The sequence below is a fragment of the Megascapheus bottae genome, chromosome 31 (genome assembly GCF_031878675.1).
Source record: "Megascapheus bottae isolate mThoBot1 chromosome 31, mThoBot2.hap1, whole genome shotgun sequence".
NCBI classification, from domain to species: Eukaryota; Metazoa; Chordata; class Mammalia; order Rodentia; family Geomyidae; genus Megascapheus; species Megascapheus bottae.
In genome coordinates, this window is record NC_143539.1 from 5134877 (window position 1) to 5150626 (window position 15750).

At 53.0% G+C, this 15750-nt stretch overlaps 1 protein-coding gene across 1 annotated transcript; it reads left to right on the top strand.

The window, feature by feature from the left end:
- Positions 1–3639: 3639 nt before the first annotated feature.
- Plaur (plasminogen activator, urokinase receptor) lies at positions 3640–13566 on the top strand. Its single transcript, XM_090322868.1, has 7 exons — positions 3640–3815; positions 5697–5807; positions 6358–6495; positions 9776–9928; positions 10387–10530; positions 11602–11748; positions 13178–13566. The coding sequence occupies exons 1-7, from the start codon at positions 3767–3769 to the stop codon at positions 13429–13431; spliced, it is 996 nt and encodes a 331-aa protein (XP_090178994.1). The 5' UTR covers positions 3640–3766; the 3' UTR covers positions 13432–13566.
- The last annotated feature ends 2184 nt before the right edge of the window (positions 13567–15750 follow it).

Sequence of the window (15750 nt, forward strand, 5' to 3'; positions counted from 1 at the left end):
TTCCATGAGGCCTCAAATCTTACAAGATCATCATTATTATTATCATTATCATTATTATTATGACGTTGGTGCCAGTCCCAAAGCTTTACCTCAGGGCTGGAGCACTGTCCCTGAGCTTTTATGCTTAAGGCTGGCACTCTACCCCTTGAGCCATACAGCCATTTTTGGGTAGTTCATTAGAGATAAGAGTCTCCCAGACTTTCCTGCCCAGGCTGGCTTTGAACCGCGATCCTCAGCTATCAGCCTTCTGTGTAGCTAGGATGACAGGCGTGAGTCATAGGTGCCCAGTTTCCTGCTTGATTTTTGTCCCCCAGCCCATCTAGAGAATTGTGGGCAGGGTGAGGCTGGCTGCCAGCAGAATATCCAGTCTTATTTCTAATGTGGCATGGATTGTGAACTAATATCTCCAGAAATTACATCAAGTTTCATCAGGACACATTTTTTTTTTTAAACCAGTCCTGGGGCTTGAACTTAGGGCCTGGACTTTGTCCTGGAGTTTTCTCAAGGATAGTGCTCTGCCACTTGAGCCACTGCATCACTTCTAGCTTTTTATTTTTTTTTTGAGTAGTTTATTGGGAAAAGAAAAATCTAAGTCTCTCTAGCCCTCTCTCTCTCTCTCTCTCTGTACCCCCCCACCCCTGCTTCTCGGCCTATGACCTGATATCTGTTCTATCATCTTTCTTCTTGTCCATTGTTGTTGGTTGCTTGTCCACTGATGGCATTCTGACCATCCCCCCACTTCCCTCAAGCCAAAGAGGCCCCAGAAACTTAGGTCTCACCCACAGCCCAGCGAGAGGCCAGGTGGGCGAGGCCCAGGTGAGTCAGAGTGAGGCAGAAGGGAACATTCCTGTCGCTTCTCCAGTGCCCTGGCCCTGACATTGACCCATCCTCACCTTCCACACGTCACAGGGACTTACAGGTATGTATCACAAGAGGAAAAAAAAGCCAGGGAGACAGGGGCAGAGTCAGAAACAGAGAGACAGAGACAGAGAGACACAGATAGACAAGACAGACAGACAGGAGGCACTAGGGCAGAAAATAAATGTGAGCCACAAAAAGAGAAACTCAGGTTGGGTGCTGGTGAGAGGCTCACATTTGTAATTCCAGCTACTCAGGAAGCTAAAGATCACAGTTCAAAGCTAGCCTAGGCAGGAAAGTCTAAGTCTATAGAGACATCTCCAGAGAACCACCAGAAAAAAAAAAATTTTTTTAAAAACAGCCAGATTGTGGAGCTGTAGCTCAACTAAACTACCAAAGCAAAAGAGCCAAGTGAGAGCATGAAGCTCTGAGTTCAAGCCCCAGTGCCCCCCCCCCACCAAGGAAATAAAGGTAAACAGGAGTCAAGGAGAAGAATGAAAACAGAGAGAGGATGTGGGGAAGTCAGAGACATGGGGGAGGGGGGAGTGATTCCAGGAAACATCTGTCATTCTGTAAATAAGAGAGGAAATTGTGCCAAAAAGTCATGAGATGGCAACCGGAAGTCGGAACTACACCTTCACAGAAACACAAGCTTCCCCCAAGCCAAGCCCGCCCCCCCAAATCCCACCCACCCCAGATCCATTTCACTGGTGGGAACACCAGGGAGCCAGGAGCCAAGTGAGGGGTTCCATCCACACCCCAGCTCCCTTCTGCCTCTCCTGTCATTGACCTCTTCTTCCCTTTTTCTGCCCAAGCACAGGAAAGGACCCAGTTTTCCAGAAAAGCAAGAGGAAGGCACTCCCCAGAACAGAGGAGGTCTGCACTGGTGGATGGTGACTCACTGCCACGGTGGCCCACACCTGCCTGACAGTGGCTGACTTCAGACTCTGTGACAAGTGTCCACTTTCTCTGTCACTCCAGGAAGGGGAAACAGAGTCCAGAGCTGGAGCCAAAAGAGTGTTCCTGGGGGTTTCCATTTTTTTTTTTTTTACCAAGTACATACTATGCCCCAAGCCTGTGGGGAGAATCATGGGTGTTTTTTGCTGTCTTGTTTTATTTTTCCAGTCCTAGGCTTGAGCTCAGGGCTTGAGCCCTGTCCTTGGGCTTTCTCAAGGCTAGAGCTCTGCCACTTGAGCCACAGCACCACTTCCGGCTTTTTCTATGTATGTGGTACTGAGCAATCAATCCTGCATGCTAGGCAAACACTCTACCACTAGGTCAAACTCCTGGCCCCAGGGTGTGTGTGTGTGTGTGTACATGCACCAGTCCTGGAGTTTGAACTCAGGGCCCAAGCACTGTACCTGGGCTTTTTTTCTCAAGGCTAGGCAGTGCCTACCACTTGAACCACAGCTACACTTCCAGCTTTTTCTGAGTAGGTTATTGGAGATGAGAGTTATCAGAATGGACTTTCCTGCTGGGGCTTTGAACTGTGATCCTCAGATCTCAGCCTCCTGAGTAGGTGGGATGACAGGTGTGAGCCACTGGCACTAGACTCATAGGCACAGTGTGTGTGTGTGTGTGTGTGTGTTGTGAATGCTCTCACTTCTACTTAGCATTTCCCTCTAGCCACATCTCCATTTCTAGCTATTTGGAGCTACGAGTCTCTCCTATTTGTCTGTCTAAGCTGGCCTCAAACCACATTCCTCAGATCTCAACTTCCTAAGTAGCTAGGATGACAAGAACGAGATGCCAGCCACCAGCTGAATTTTGTTCTGTTTCGTTTTGAGACAGGGTCTCTGAGCTTTCCCAAGGCTAGCACTCCACCACTTGAGCCACAGCACCACTTCTGGCTTTTTTCTGTGTATGTGCTACTGAGGAATTGAACTCAGCTGGAAGTGGTACTGTGGCTCAAGTGGCAGAGCACTAGCCTTGAGCAAAAATGTCCAAGGACAGTGCCCAGGTCCTGAGTTCAAGCCCCAGGACTGACAAAAACAAACCTCAGGGTCAGTATCCATGTCCTGAATTTGAGCCCAGGATTCCTTCCCCCCCTTCCCCCCCATTCCTCCCTGCGTCCCAATTCATTTGAGGACAGGGTCTCAGCCCAGGCTGGCTATGGGCTCTCACCTTGCCTCTGTTTTCCAACTGCTGGAATCGTCACAGGCAGACACAACCTTGCTTGGCTTGGCTTTTTGTTTGCTTTGCTTTGCTTTTATTATGTCCCTCTAAAGCATTTAAAAGTAAATAGGGATGGGGGAGGGAAATGGGGACAAAAACATGAGAAGGGGTTTCAATGTGTGAGAAGTAATGCACCCACTATGATGAATGTGACTGGGACTATATATCACCCCAACAATTTGAAAAAAGAAAAGTAAATAGACTTTAATGTCATTCACAACCAAATACTTCACTGTGTATTTTATTTAAGTAAAAACAATCTTTGTTACAAAAACAATAGCTTTCACACTGCAGTCCCAGTGGCGGTCCGTGTGTACTTTGGGGACAGAAATGTTTCAAGGCAGCTGTCATCGCACCCCTAAGACTCGGTTCGTATCCCCAAGTGATAATGGCAGCTGTTTACTTGTTTGTTTTTAAACTCAACCTCTTGGCCACGGTCTCCCTCCACTCACAAAACTACCAAAATCCTCAAGTTGTCCTAGACCAGGTTTGCCAAGGGAGGGAGGAGGGGGGGGGGGATCTGGGATGTGAGGGGAGGCAGCGTGATGACACACAGCGGTGACCTCAATTCATGAGTCAGGACACTGCCCCGATCTAGCCCAGGAAAGGGAAGTTTTGTGGGAGAGGAGTGAGGGGAGCGCCTGAAAGCCTGGGAGGAGCCCCTGGGGCCACAAAACTGTCTGTCTGAGCCAGACCAGAGCGGTGCGAGAAAGCAAGCAGGCTCCCGGGAACCATGAGCCGCCTGCTGCTCCAGCTGCTCTGGATTTCCACCTTCTTCCCAGGTAAGGGCTAATGAGCTGGGGAGGGAAGCCCTCCTCCCCTCCCAAAGGATCCTGGAGACGTGGCACACAGTAGGTGCTCTAAGCAAGTTATGAGCCAGGCAGGGCATCCCCCACCCCCTGGGTTTTCTTCCTGGGGCATTTAAAGTGTTTTGTAATGAGAAAACGATGGCTCCGGAATGAGAGGTTTAGGAAACTGCGTCTAACCTCCTAGCCAGGCGGCCGCGGTGCTCTCTCTATTCCGCCGGACGCTCCCTTCCCACTCTTGAGAGTAAGGGGAGGACAGCACCCCATTTTACAAAAGGCGTGCAGCGCTGGGGATCTGGGAACCTTCGTGAAGGAAGGGGCTGGGGATCTGGGCTGGGATTGGGGGGCTGGGGATCTGGAGCTGGGATTGGGGGGGGTTGGGGATCTGGAGCTGGGGTTGGGAGGGCTGGGGATCTGGGGCTGGGATTGGGGGGGTTGGGGATCTGGAGCTGGGGTTGGGAGGGCTGGGGATCTGGGGCTGGGATTGGGGGGGTTGGGGATCTGGAGCTGGGGTTGGGGGGCTGGGGATCTGGAGCTGGGGTTGGGAGGGCTGAGGATCTGGGGCTGAGATTGGGGGTCTTGGGGATCTGGGGCTGGGATTGGGGGTCTTGGGGATCTGGGCTTGGATTGGGGGGTTGTGGATCTGGGACTGGGATTGGGGGTCTTGGGGATATGGGCTTGGATTGGGGGTGTGGGGGTCTGGGGCTGGGATTGGGGGTCTTGGGGATCTGGGCTTGGATTGGGGGTGTGGGGGTCTGGGTCTGGGATTGGGGGTCTTGGGGATCTGGGCTTGGATTGGGGGGCTGGGGGGCTGGGGCTGGGATTGGGAGTCTTGGAGATCTGGGCTTGGATTGGGGGGCTGTGGATCTGGGTCTGGGATTGGGGGTCTTGGGGATCTGGGCTTGGATTGGGGGGCTGTGGATCTGGTGCTGGGGTTGGGGGGCGGGGGATCTGGGGCTGGGATTGGGGGCTGTGGATCTGGGGCTGAGATTGGGGGTCTTGGGGATCTGGGGCTGGGATTGGGGGGTTGGGGGTCTGGGGCTGGGATTGGGGTCGTGGGGATCTGGGCTTGTTTTGGGGGGCTGTGGATCTGGGGCTAGGGTTGGGGGGTGGGGGACGGGGGATCTGGGGCTGGGACAGGGGGGCTCACCCGCATCCTCCGGGAAACGTGGGAGCTGAGGTTAGAGGAGCGAGAGGAAACCGGGAAGGACCTGCGCCGGGGCTCCGGACGCCAGTGCGCGGGGCGCGGGAAGCCGAGGATGAGTAATGATTCCTAATTCTTTTAGCGGAAAGGGACGTCGGGGAAGTCGGGGGCCCGGAGAGGAGGCGGCGCGGAGTGGACGGCTCAGTGCTGAGGGGTGGGGGGGCCCAGGGGAGGGGGCGAAGCCAAGACCGGGGCGGGGCTAAACGGCAAGACGGGGCGGGGCTAACTCGGGGGCGGAGCCAGGCCTAGGAATCATAACGGGGCGGGGCTAGGGGGCCTGGGGAGAGCCCGGGGAACGCCATTGGCTGGGTTATGGCCTGGGGGCGGGGCTGGGGCGGGGCTAGCGCCTAGGGGCGGGGAAAGAACCTCAAGGGAGATTTACTTGGCCGCGATTGGCAGTGCACGGGAGGGCGGGCGGGGCCAGGACTTCGGCGGGACCGCGGGGCAGGGAGCGCGAGTGGACGAACCCGGGGAGCGGCCTGCGCACAGCTAGGGCGACACCCTGGGCCTGGGGCGGGCGGCGGGACCGCGGGCGGCCCGGTGGTGGGCGCCGCCGGCCGTTGGCGGGGTGGGGGGGCGCCGGCTGGGGATTCCGGGCTGGCGGCGGCCTGGGGGCTCCGGGCCGGGGTGGGTGACCCCCCCTCCCTCGCCAGCCTGCAGGGCCCTGCGCTGCGTGCGGTGTGACGGCGCCGGCAGCTGCCGAGTGGAGGAGTGCGCCCCGGGCCTGGACCTCTGCAGCACCACCGGCCTGCGCACCTGGGACGGTGAGCCTCCCGGGCGGGGACCCCCACCCCGCCGTCCTGGTTCCTCAGGGGGTGCAGAGCCAGCCCTGGAGGACGAATCTGGGACTCGTTTCCAGTTTTGGGCCAGTCAGGATTCCAAGATGAAAACAAACCAAAAAACCCAGCCAGGCATTGGTGGGTTATGCTTCTAATCCTAGCTACTCACAAGACTGAGAGCTGCAGATCATAGCTGGAAGCCAGGCAGAAAAGCCCACGAGACTTCAAGCACTGCCAAAAGAGCTGGAAATAGACTCGTGGCGCAAGTGGTAGAGCACCAGCCTTGAGCCACAAACGAAACTCCAGGGGCAATGCCCCAGAACCAACATAAAAACAATAAAAATCCCTACAATAGGTCTCTTGAAATCACTTAGAACAGGAGAAGAAAAGCTAGAAAAGACAGGAGTTGGGACTCAAGCAGTAGAAGAAAACCTGGCCAGGATCAGTGCTGGATGTGGGTGACCCCGAGGCAGAGTGTCAGAGGTCCCCTGGGCCCAGGGAGCGTGCAGGGAACTAAAGGCCGTTCACCCCACAGACGACATGGAGGAGGTGATTCGAGGCTGTGCCCATCCAGACAAGACCAACCGAACCATGAGCTATCGCGTGAAGGAGCAGGTCATCAGCCTCTGGGAGACAGTGTGTGGCTCCAACCTCTGCAACAGACCCAGGTCTGGTAAGTAAGAGCACATCCCTGGCCAGCAGGAGCCCGAGCTAGCACAGCTCCCAGCAGCCCAGCCCCAGCAGTGCCTCCAGCACCAACGCGGTCGTCCGCATCCTCCATGCTCATGTGGCTGCTTGTGTGGGAGGCACAACCCCTGCTCTTTTATTTCCTTATCTGTTTAATTTTTTGCCGGTCCTAGGGTTTGAACTCGGGGGCCTGAGCGCTGCCCTGAGCTTTCTCAAGGCTAGTGCTCTCCCACTTGAGTCACAGCATCACTTCTGGCTTTTTCTGTGTACGTGGTACCAAGGAATGGAATCAAGGAATTGGCTAGCCACAGTCCCAGCCTTATTTATTTATTTTTTGTGTGTCAGTACTAGTGCTTGAACTTAGGGCTTAGCACTCTTGGCTGGCTTTCCCCCACTCCCCCCAAGGGCCAAGGTTGGTGTTCTGTCACTTGAGCTATAGCTCCACTTTTGGCTTTCTGGTGATTTAATTATAGGTGAGAGTCTCATCATTGTTTCTGCCTGGGCTGGCTTTGAACTGTGATCCTCACTGAGATCCCAGCCTTTTTTTTTTTTTTGCCAGTCCTGGGCTTGAGCTCAGGGCCTGAGCACTGTCCTTGGGCTTTCTCAAGGCTAGAGCTCTACCACTTGAGCCTCAGCACCACTTCCAGCTTTTTCTATATATGTGATAACCAAGGAATCGAACCCGGGTCTTCGTGCATGCTAGTCAAGCACTCTACCACTAGGCCAAATTCCTGGCCCTCTTTATAATTGTTATACTTTTTGGCCAGTCCTGGGCCTTGAACTTAGGGCCTGGGCACTGTCCCTGAGCCTCTCTGTGCTCAAGGCCAGTGCTCTACCACTTACACCACAGCACCACTTCTGGCTTTTTTGAGTAGTTTATTGGGGATACGAGTCTCTTGGGGGTCCTTTCTGCCCGGGCTGGCTTGAAACCTTAATCCTCCGATCCCAGCCTCCTGAGTAGCTAGATGACAGACGTGAGCCCGGGCGCCTAGCCAATCTTTATGCCTCTAACAAATGAACCCACTTCCAACATGGATGACAGCTTGATGGAGGGGAGGGGAAAGCATTTTGGGGTGCATGTGTGATCCGAGCTACACATGAGGCCGCGGTCAGAGGATCACACAGAGGCAGCCCTGGTCAAAAGTGTGAGAAGGGGGGAAAAAAGGAACGAAAAAGTAGAGGAGAAAGGGCTGCAGGTGTGACCTTGTGGTGGAATGCCTGCATAGCAAGGTGCAAGGCTGTGAGTTCAAACTGCAGTACCAACTGAGGGAAGCAGGGAGGGAGAGGGAGCCAGCATGATGACTGGCATTGAAGAAGGTGGCCGGAGATGACGGAATTGTCGAGATGGAGGCAGGCAGGCGAGCCTTCTTCCTGTTTGGTGATATGTGGAGCAGAGGCTTCCAGATCTGGTCATATGGGATGCCTTCTGTCAGGAGGCTGTGCTGGCTGCAGCTGTGGAACTCAGGGCAGAGCAGACGCTGGGGTTCCCCCGGCAGCCTGGTTTGTTCCTCGCTTTCCAATCTGCCTGCCCAGGCACGCTGGCTAGAGCCCCAGGTTGCAGGCGGAAGCGGGGAAAATGCGAGGTGCAATCCTAGGATGAGTGGGACCCCAGAAGGATGAATCCCCAGATCTGTGAACAAGCTTCTTTCAAGGCATTGGCAGGCAGCGCACGCCTAGGCTAAGATGCCAAGAAGTGCAGCAGAAAATCATGGTGTAGCTGGAGATCATAGAGGCAGGCCTGGCTTCCAGCAGGCATGGGGTGCCAGAGAGAGGTGCCAAGCTGGCTCCCGCGGCAGAGACCTTTATGGATCGACCTGTCTGAGCTGAGCACTGGTGGCTCACCCCTATAATCCCAGCCACTCAGGAGGCTGGGATCTAAGACTCACAGTTCAAAGCCAGCCTGGACAAAAAGTTCTTGAGTCTCCAGTGAACCACCAGAAAACTAAGTGCAACTGTGGCTCAAAGTGATTGAGGGCCCTTGAGCAAAAGAGTTGGGGGCCAGCGCCCAAGCCCCAAGTTCAAGCCCCAGGACTGACAGGGAAAAAAAAAAAAAGGAGGAAGGAGGGAAAGGGAAGAAGAGAAGCAAGAGAAGACTGGAGGGAGCCAGGATGGGGGCTGCAGCAGGGCCTGGGAGGAGCCACTGAAGTAGAAAAGCCCACGGAGCCCAGCAGGGCAGTGAAGTGGTTGCCCAAGCGTGGACTCTTCACCTGCGTGGGGTTCACTTGAGAAGACGTGGTCGTGGGCCTTGAGGTCTTTTTCTTTGATGGTGACGAGCTGGCCTTGGCTGAGAACAACTCACCTAATGACCATGAGTGTGCCAGAGGAGAACCTTGGCTCACACTTTGTCTTCCTTCTGAATCTTGGCCCCGACACAGCTAGGATGTCAATGAGCCGGGAAGGGAGGGCAGGCCCGGCCCGGAGACGTGTGAGCCAAGGCCCTGGCACAGGAGTGACCCCGTGTTTCCAGGGAAAAGTAACCCGTCCATTTGGCCAGGTACTGAGTTCAAGTCCTAGTCTTTGAACAAAAGAAAAAGGAAAAGGCAGGAAAGAAGCAAGGGAGGAAGGGAGGAAAGAAGCCATCTTACACACTGGCTACAACAGTGAACAATAAAAGGTTGTAAGTCATTCATTCATTCATTTAACAAATATTTATTGAAAACCTTCTCGGACCTTGGCGCTGTGCACAGAAATGCCTGGGACTCTCTTAGCCATACATTCTTGGGGCTCACAGCCTGACTGAATAGATGGTGGGCAGGGGTAATTGGGGAGAGGCTTGACCCAGCCTGGTGCTACAGGGAGAGTTTCCTGGAGAAGTGGACACTGGAACTGACACTTGAAGAATGAGTGGAATTGAGGAAAGTCAAAGCAAGGGAAGATGGGCTAGGCCAAGGCAGCAGTGTATGCAAAGGCCCGGGGGCCAGCTAGCCCTGTCTAAGGCCTGTCAGTGGAGTAGAGCCGGAGGGGCTAGTGTGTGGAGATGAGGAGGGAGACAGATGTTTAAGACCTGGTCCTCAATGGGCCTTGAAAGGATCTCCAGCAGAGGAAAGCTGGACAAACGTGAGTCCTGAAACCTCCCTCTGTGACTGACCTTGCAGGCATGCGCTGGGGTACAGGAAGCTGGTTAAACCTGGAGTGGGGCATGGGGCTGGAAAAGAGGAGATGGGTTTTGAAATGGTTTTGGGGTGCTCAGAGGAGCCCATGAGGAGGCTGGCACGTCAGGCCCATCCCCAGACCCCTCCCTCATGCCCCTCTCCTCCCTGCTGCAGGCCGGGTACCCTCCTTCCCCATAGGCCGTTTCCTGGAATGTATGTCCTGCAGCTCCTTGGACAGGGGTTGTGAGAGGGGCTGGGAGCAGAGCCTGCAATGCCGCCATCCCAGAGAGCAGTGCCTGGAGGTGGTGACCTACTATGGCCTGGAAAGTGAGTTTCTTCCCCCCCCACACCCCCTCGCCCTCCTCCCTACCCCCATGGAACAGAAGTGATTTCATTCCCACACATGCAACCCAGAGACTGGAAAGGCCAGGGTCCAGGGTCACTAAAGACAGTTCTTGAGTTGATCAGGAGTGCCCCCCCCCCCATAGATGTCACTGTATTCCTCACATACTGCCTCATGGCCCAAAATGGCTGCCTGAGTTCTCTGAACAATGTGTCCCAACTTCCAGGAAATTGCAAGAAGGAAAAAAATGATTAAAAAAAAAAAAAGACAAGTCTTCTTTCCTTTAGAAAGGGTTCACCTTCCAAAGCCCTTTCATGTCGATCAGATTAGCTCCAACAGCAACAGGAACAGCCTAGAAAATGTACCCCTTTCACTGGTTATCCTAAATAAAACAAGGGTGGGCCCCTCACCACTGACCTCTGACCTCTCCTAAATGTCCCAGCCCCCACAGGGAGCAGGAAGGATGAGCAGCTCATCAAAGGCTGTGGCAACCTTCCTGGATGCCCAGGCCCCACTGGTTTCCACAGCAACCACACCTTCCACTTCCTCAGGTGCTGCAACTCCACCAAGTGCAACCAGGGCCCAGGTAAGGGGAGGGGCCTGGAGAGGGGCGTGGCTCACAACGAGAGGGGCGGGGCCTTATCAAGGGCAAGCCTTGGCAGGAAGGGGCCAGAGGTGCAGGCCTGTTACCTATTGCTCCAGCTCTGGGATGATCAGAGTCCTCTCTGAAAAGTACACACAGCAAGGCTTTCCTCAAAGAAGAATTCCGCATGGCATGGTGGCACCTGCCTTACCTGTAATTCCAGATCTTGAGAGCATGGAGAGTTCAAGGCCAACCTAGACTGCATAGTGAGACTTTGTTTTCAAAACAAAACAAAACTCGGGCTGGGAATATGGCCTAGTGGTAGAGTGCTTGCCTGGCATGCATGAAGCCTTGGGTTCAATTCTTCAGTAGCACACACACAGAAAAAGCTGGAGGTGGCATTGTGTCTCAAGTGGTAGAGAACTAGCCTTGAGCAGGCCGGCAAGGACTCTACCTGTGACCTAACCCTCCCTGCCTTGAATTATTATGTCTGTTCAGTGCTTTTACTGGGGTACAGTACAGGCTCCCCCTCCCTTTTAAAGACAAGATTCTTTCTGTAAGTCAGGCCAGCTTACAACTCACTGTGTAGCCCATGCCGGCCTCAAACTCACGATCCTTCTGTTGCCCCAGCACATCTGGCTGCATCTCATGAGGTACCCTCAGGGCCTTCCAGCTTCCCCTTTCCCAGTAAAAGCTCGGTCAGTCCTGCAGAGCTTTCCGCAGGGCCTGGCACCATAACTCCTTCTGGCAGCTGCTTCCACAGAGCACCTGACATAGGAACCAGATTTGGCAGTCATTTCTAGTGCTCAGTGTACTCCAGGTAGCAGTGGCCGCCATGTTGGTCAGTTCTGAGAAGGAAGGGGCCTTCTGATGTCACAGAGAGGCCAATGCCAGGTCTGGGGCCTGGTGCTTGGCCAGAGTGGAAAGGTGGGATTTCCTCAGGGACAAGGGAAAAAGTGTCCTTCCCCGACTGACCGACAGGGGGCGCCAGGGACGGGGGTGCTACATGGGTGGGGTAGGCGGGGAGGGAATGGACCCAGGCCTAACCCAAGTCTCCATGTCGCCTCTCCCAAGTTGTGCAGCTGCAGCATCTGCCACTCAATGCCATGCAGTGCTACAGCTGTGAAGGGAACAGCACCCATGGGTGCTCCTCGGAGGAGACCGCCCTCATCTCCTGCCGAGGCCCCATGGACCGATGCCTGGAAGCCACCGGTACCAAAGGTGAGGTCCCCTGGGGCTGGCTGGGGGGAGCTGGGGAGGGGGTTGAGCTCTCCACTTCACCTGCCTCAGGTGGGAGAGGCGGGACTTCCTATGGCAGCCGCAAATTGGATGTCCAGAACTGGGAATTAGCTGGGCGCTGGGGAGGCTCACCGAGTGAGACTTTTTTTTTCTTTTCCAGTCCTGGGCTTGAGCTCAGGGCCTGAGCACTGTCCTTGGGCTTCCTCAAGGCTGGAGCTCTACCACTTGAGCCACAGCACCACTTCCAGCTTGTACATATGTGGTACCGAGGAATCGAACCCAGTCTTTGTGCAAGCACTCTACCACTAGGCTAAACTCCCAGTCCTATAGTATTGTTTTATAATATTGCTCCAGGGTAGAGCATCTATCATGCTTGAGCTCCTAGGTTTCTATCTTCAGTACCACAAGAAAAATAAACTCTCCCATGAACATACATAGCTTTTTTTTTTTTTGTCAGCTGTGGGGACTGAACTCTGGGTCTGGCACTGTCCTTGAATTTTTCATGTCAAGGCTATCGCTCTATTTCTTGAGCCACAATGCCTCTTCCAGTTTTCTTTCCTGTTTTCTTTTGGTTATGGGGCTTGAACTCTGGGCCTGGGGCATTGCCCCTGAGCTCTTCAACTCAAGGCTACCGCCCTACCCCTTGAGCCGCAGTCTGTGAGATAGTCTCACAGACTTTAGTGCCCACGCTGGTTTTGAACCCCGATCCTCAGATCTCAGACTCCTGAGTAGCTAGGATTACAGGGGTGAGCCACCAGTGCCTACTAGCCTTTTTTAAAAATGCACAACAGCTTATATTTTAAGTAAAAGCATGAAATGAGAAGACTGGCCTTGTTTTCCTGCACTATGAACCTTTTTTGATGCCTGGCTTTAGTAGCAGTCAGCTGGACCTGTGGGTCTGTCTTCAAATTTAAGCTGTAGCAACATCACCTATTCCAGAGTTTCTGGAAAACTCCTTTGTATACTCATGAGAGCAAAAACGAAAGTGTAGCTTAGATTGCATTCAGAATACATTTTACGTTGGAACTTCAAGGGTTTGAACTCAGGGAGGTATACTTGCTAGGCAGGCCCCCTACCACTTGAGTCACATCCCCAACCCATGTGGCTTTAATTATTTTTTCAGATAGGGTCTCTCCCTCTTGTGCCCAGGGCTGGCCTTGGACTTTGATCCTCCTGTTTCTGCCTCTGGTATAGCTGGATTACAGGTGTATGCTATGCATGTCTGTTCCTTCCATAAGGAGAATCATGTTAACTATAGATTCTCATCCCAGGTGCCTGAGGGGCCATACTGGCTGCGTTTCCTGGGTGATGGTGCAGGTGGCACCCATGGGCATGCTACCAAGCTACCTCCTGGAGAATTCCAGATCTAAGTGAGAGCCAAGAAGTCTCACGCTGTCTCTTCTTTCTCCAGGGCTGGAGAACCTGACCTACACAGTGCGAGGCTGTGCGACCGCCTCGTGGTGCGAAGGCTCCCACATGGCTGACATCTTCAGCCTGCCTCAAGTCCGTGTGTCCTGCTGCACCACCAGTGGCTGTAACCATCCTACTGGAGATGGCCAGTACCGCAGGGGTGGCAGCCCCCAGACCCGCCCCGCCTACCTCAGCCTTACCATGACGCTTCTCATGACTGTCAGACTAGGGGGGGATCTTCTCCTCTTGACCTGAGCCCTGAAGCCTTTACCCTGGCTGGATCCAGGGACCCCCGTTCCCCTTGCCTCAGTTCTGTCTCAACAGACTCATGTGCCAGTGGGCTGTCCTCTCCACGGGCTCCAGCTGGGCACCAACCTGTCATCCTCACCACTCAGGTACCACTTGGAAGCTATCTCCAAGCCAGGGAAGTTTGTGAGAGTTTTTATCTCCAGCTAGCCACCAAAAAGCCAGAAATGGAGGTGTAGCGCAAGTGGTTGAGTGATAGCCTTGAGTGAAAAAGCTAAAGGACAGCACCGAGGCCCTGAGTTCAAGTCCCATGTCTGGAGCAACACCACCAACAAAAAAAAACCCAATAACCTACCACAAGAACATTGTGTCACCAAGGTATCTGGGGAGATGAGCTGTGGGCCATCCGTGTATGTTTGACTTCATTAATATTTTTATCAATGTTATTGTTATTAACGAATATTCATATTATTTATTTTATATTATAAATAAATTTTTATATGAGGGAACAAGTGCAGTGTACTGGTAGCATCTGTCTTTGGGAGGTGAACGTAGGATTCTAGAACTATAAGTCAGAATGTATCCCTGGGTGCTCGCCTAGCATGCACAAAGCCCTAAGTTCAACTCCTCAGTCCCACATACACAGAAAAAAACAGAAGTGGGACTGTGGCTTAATTGGTACATTAGCCTTGAGCAAAAGAAGCTCAGTGCCCAGGTCCTGAGTTCAAACCCGGGATTGGCAAAAAATAAAAATAAAAGTTAGGGCTGGGCACTGTCCCTGAACTTCTTTTGCTCAAGGCTAGCACTCTACCACTTGAGCCACAGAACTAATTCCCATTTCCTAGTGGATAACTGGAGATACGAGTCTCACAGGCTTTCCTGCCCGGGCTGGCTTCAGAATGTGATTCTCACATTTCAGCCTTCGGAGTAGCTAGGATTACAGGCTGGGGTCAGCAACACCCAGCAACACTTAACTGAACTTGAACTCGGGGCCTGAACACTGTCCTTGGGCTTTCTAAGGCTCTAGAGCTCTACCTCTTGAGCCACAGCACCAGTTCTGGATTTTCTACATGTGTGGTACTGAGGAATCGAACCCTGGTTTTCATGCATGGTAGTCAAGCACTCTACTACGAGGCCAAACTCCCAGCCCCGACCCTTAACTCTGAAGCTTCTCCCACATCTACTTTTATCCACCAGTAACGATTCTTTTTTGTGAGCCCATCCTGGGACTTAAACTCTGCCTGAGTGCTGGACTTTAGCTTTTCTGGGTAAGGCTATTTCTCTATCGTTTGAACCACAGATCCACCTCTGGTTTTGGGTTTTTTTTTTTTGGTTTTTTTTTTTTTGCTTATGAATCTGACTTTCCTGCTCTCAAACAAGTGCTCTTCTTGCCTCTGCCTCCTGAGTGCTGAGATTTAGCTGTGCACCACCACACCTGGTGATCAAACACAGCCTTCTCATTCCAGCTGTCTCTTCTTCCACACCACAGGTTAAAATGACTTCATGGCTAAGGGGCCAGGTCTGCATTTCCCAGGGTGCTCTGGGGCAGGCTATGGCTAGAGAGAACTTACTAGTTCCAACTCTTCAGATGCACTCAGTGAGAAATCACTGCCAGATTGCATTTCCCTGGAGGCTTAAAGGAGAGGAGACAGCCTGAGTTTATTCCCCAAGAGGCCGTAGGTCTGGGGGAGAAAAGTCAGGACTACCATGTCTTCTGTCTCTGTTTAGAGTCAGCATTAGAGTGAGGCTCAGAGTTGGGTAGGATTCGATGCCACTGAGGTTTAGCTTTCGTGCACTAGGAGGGAGACCAAACTATCATTCCAATGGCTAAGGTAACCCAGGCAGATAAATTATATTTTTTCAAATTACTTCCCAGGAAGAAAAAAAATGATAGGATATCTTCAGTGATATTTAGGAGAAGAGGAAGAAGGAAAGGGGTTTGTTTTTAGATTTCCCCCAAACAACTGTCAACAGCTATCCTAGTGGTAGTTTCAGAAAGAGAAGTCTTGGCTGGGTGTGGTGGTACCTGCCTGCAATCCCAGCGCTGATGTAGGAGGCTGATAGAGGAGGATTCCGAGTGGAGGCCAGCCAGCGAGACCCTGACTCAATAAACAAATGGAATCCAAACCTACAAATTCATAAAATAGAAAGCTTGTGCTTGTACACTACCCTACCATGCTCTGTGGTGCTTTTTTTTTAAAAAAATGCATCAGTAGTTAACTGAGGCATCTTTGATCTCTGTGTTTATTTTTCCTTTTCAAAATCATGCCATAATTGTCATGGCGAATGAAGCCTTATATTTATTTGCTTGTTGCTGTGCTCTTAGTG

Bases quoted from the DNA above. Each gene is read 5' to 3' on its own strand.
- Plaur (XM_090322868.1), top strand. From the start codon at position 3,767: ATGAGCCGCCTGCTGCTCCAGCTGCTCTGGATTTCCACCTTCTTCCCA. The intron at 5,808-6,357 runs GTGAGCCTCCCG...TTCACCCCACAG, and splicing joins CGGCCTGCGCACCTGGGACG to ACGACATGGAGGAGGTGATT. The intron at 11,749-13,177 runs GTGAGGTCCCCT...TTCTTTCTCCAG, and splicing joins GGAAGCCACCGGTACCAAAG to GGCTGGAGAACCTGACCTAC.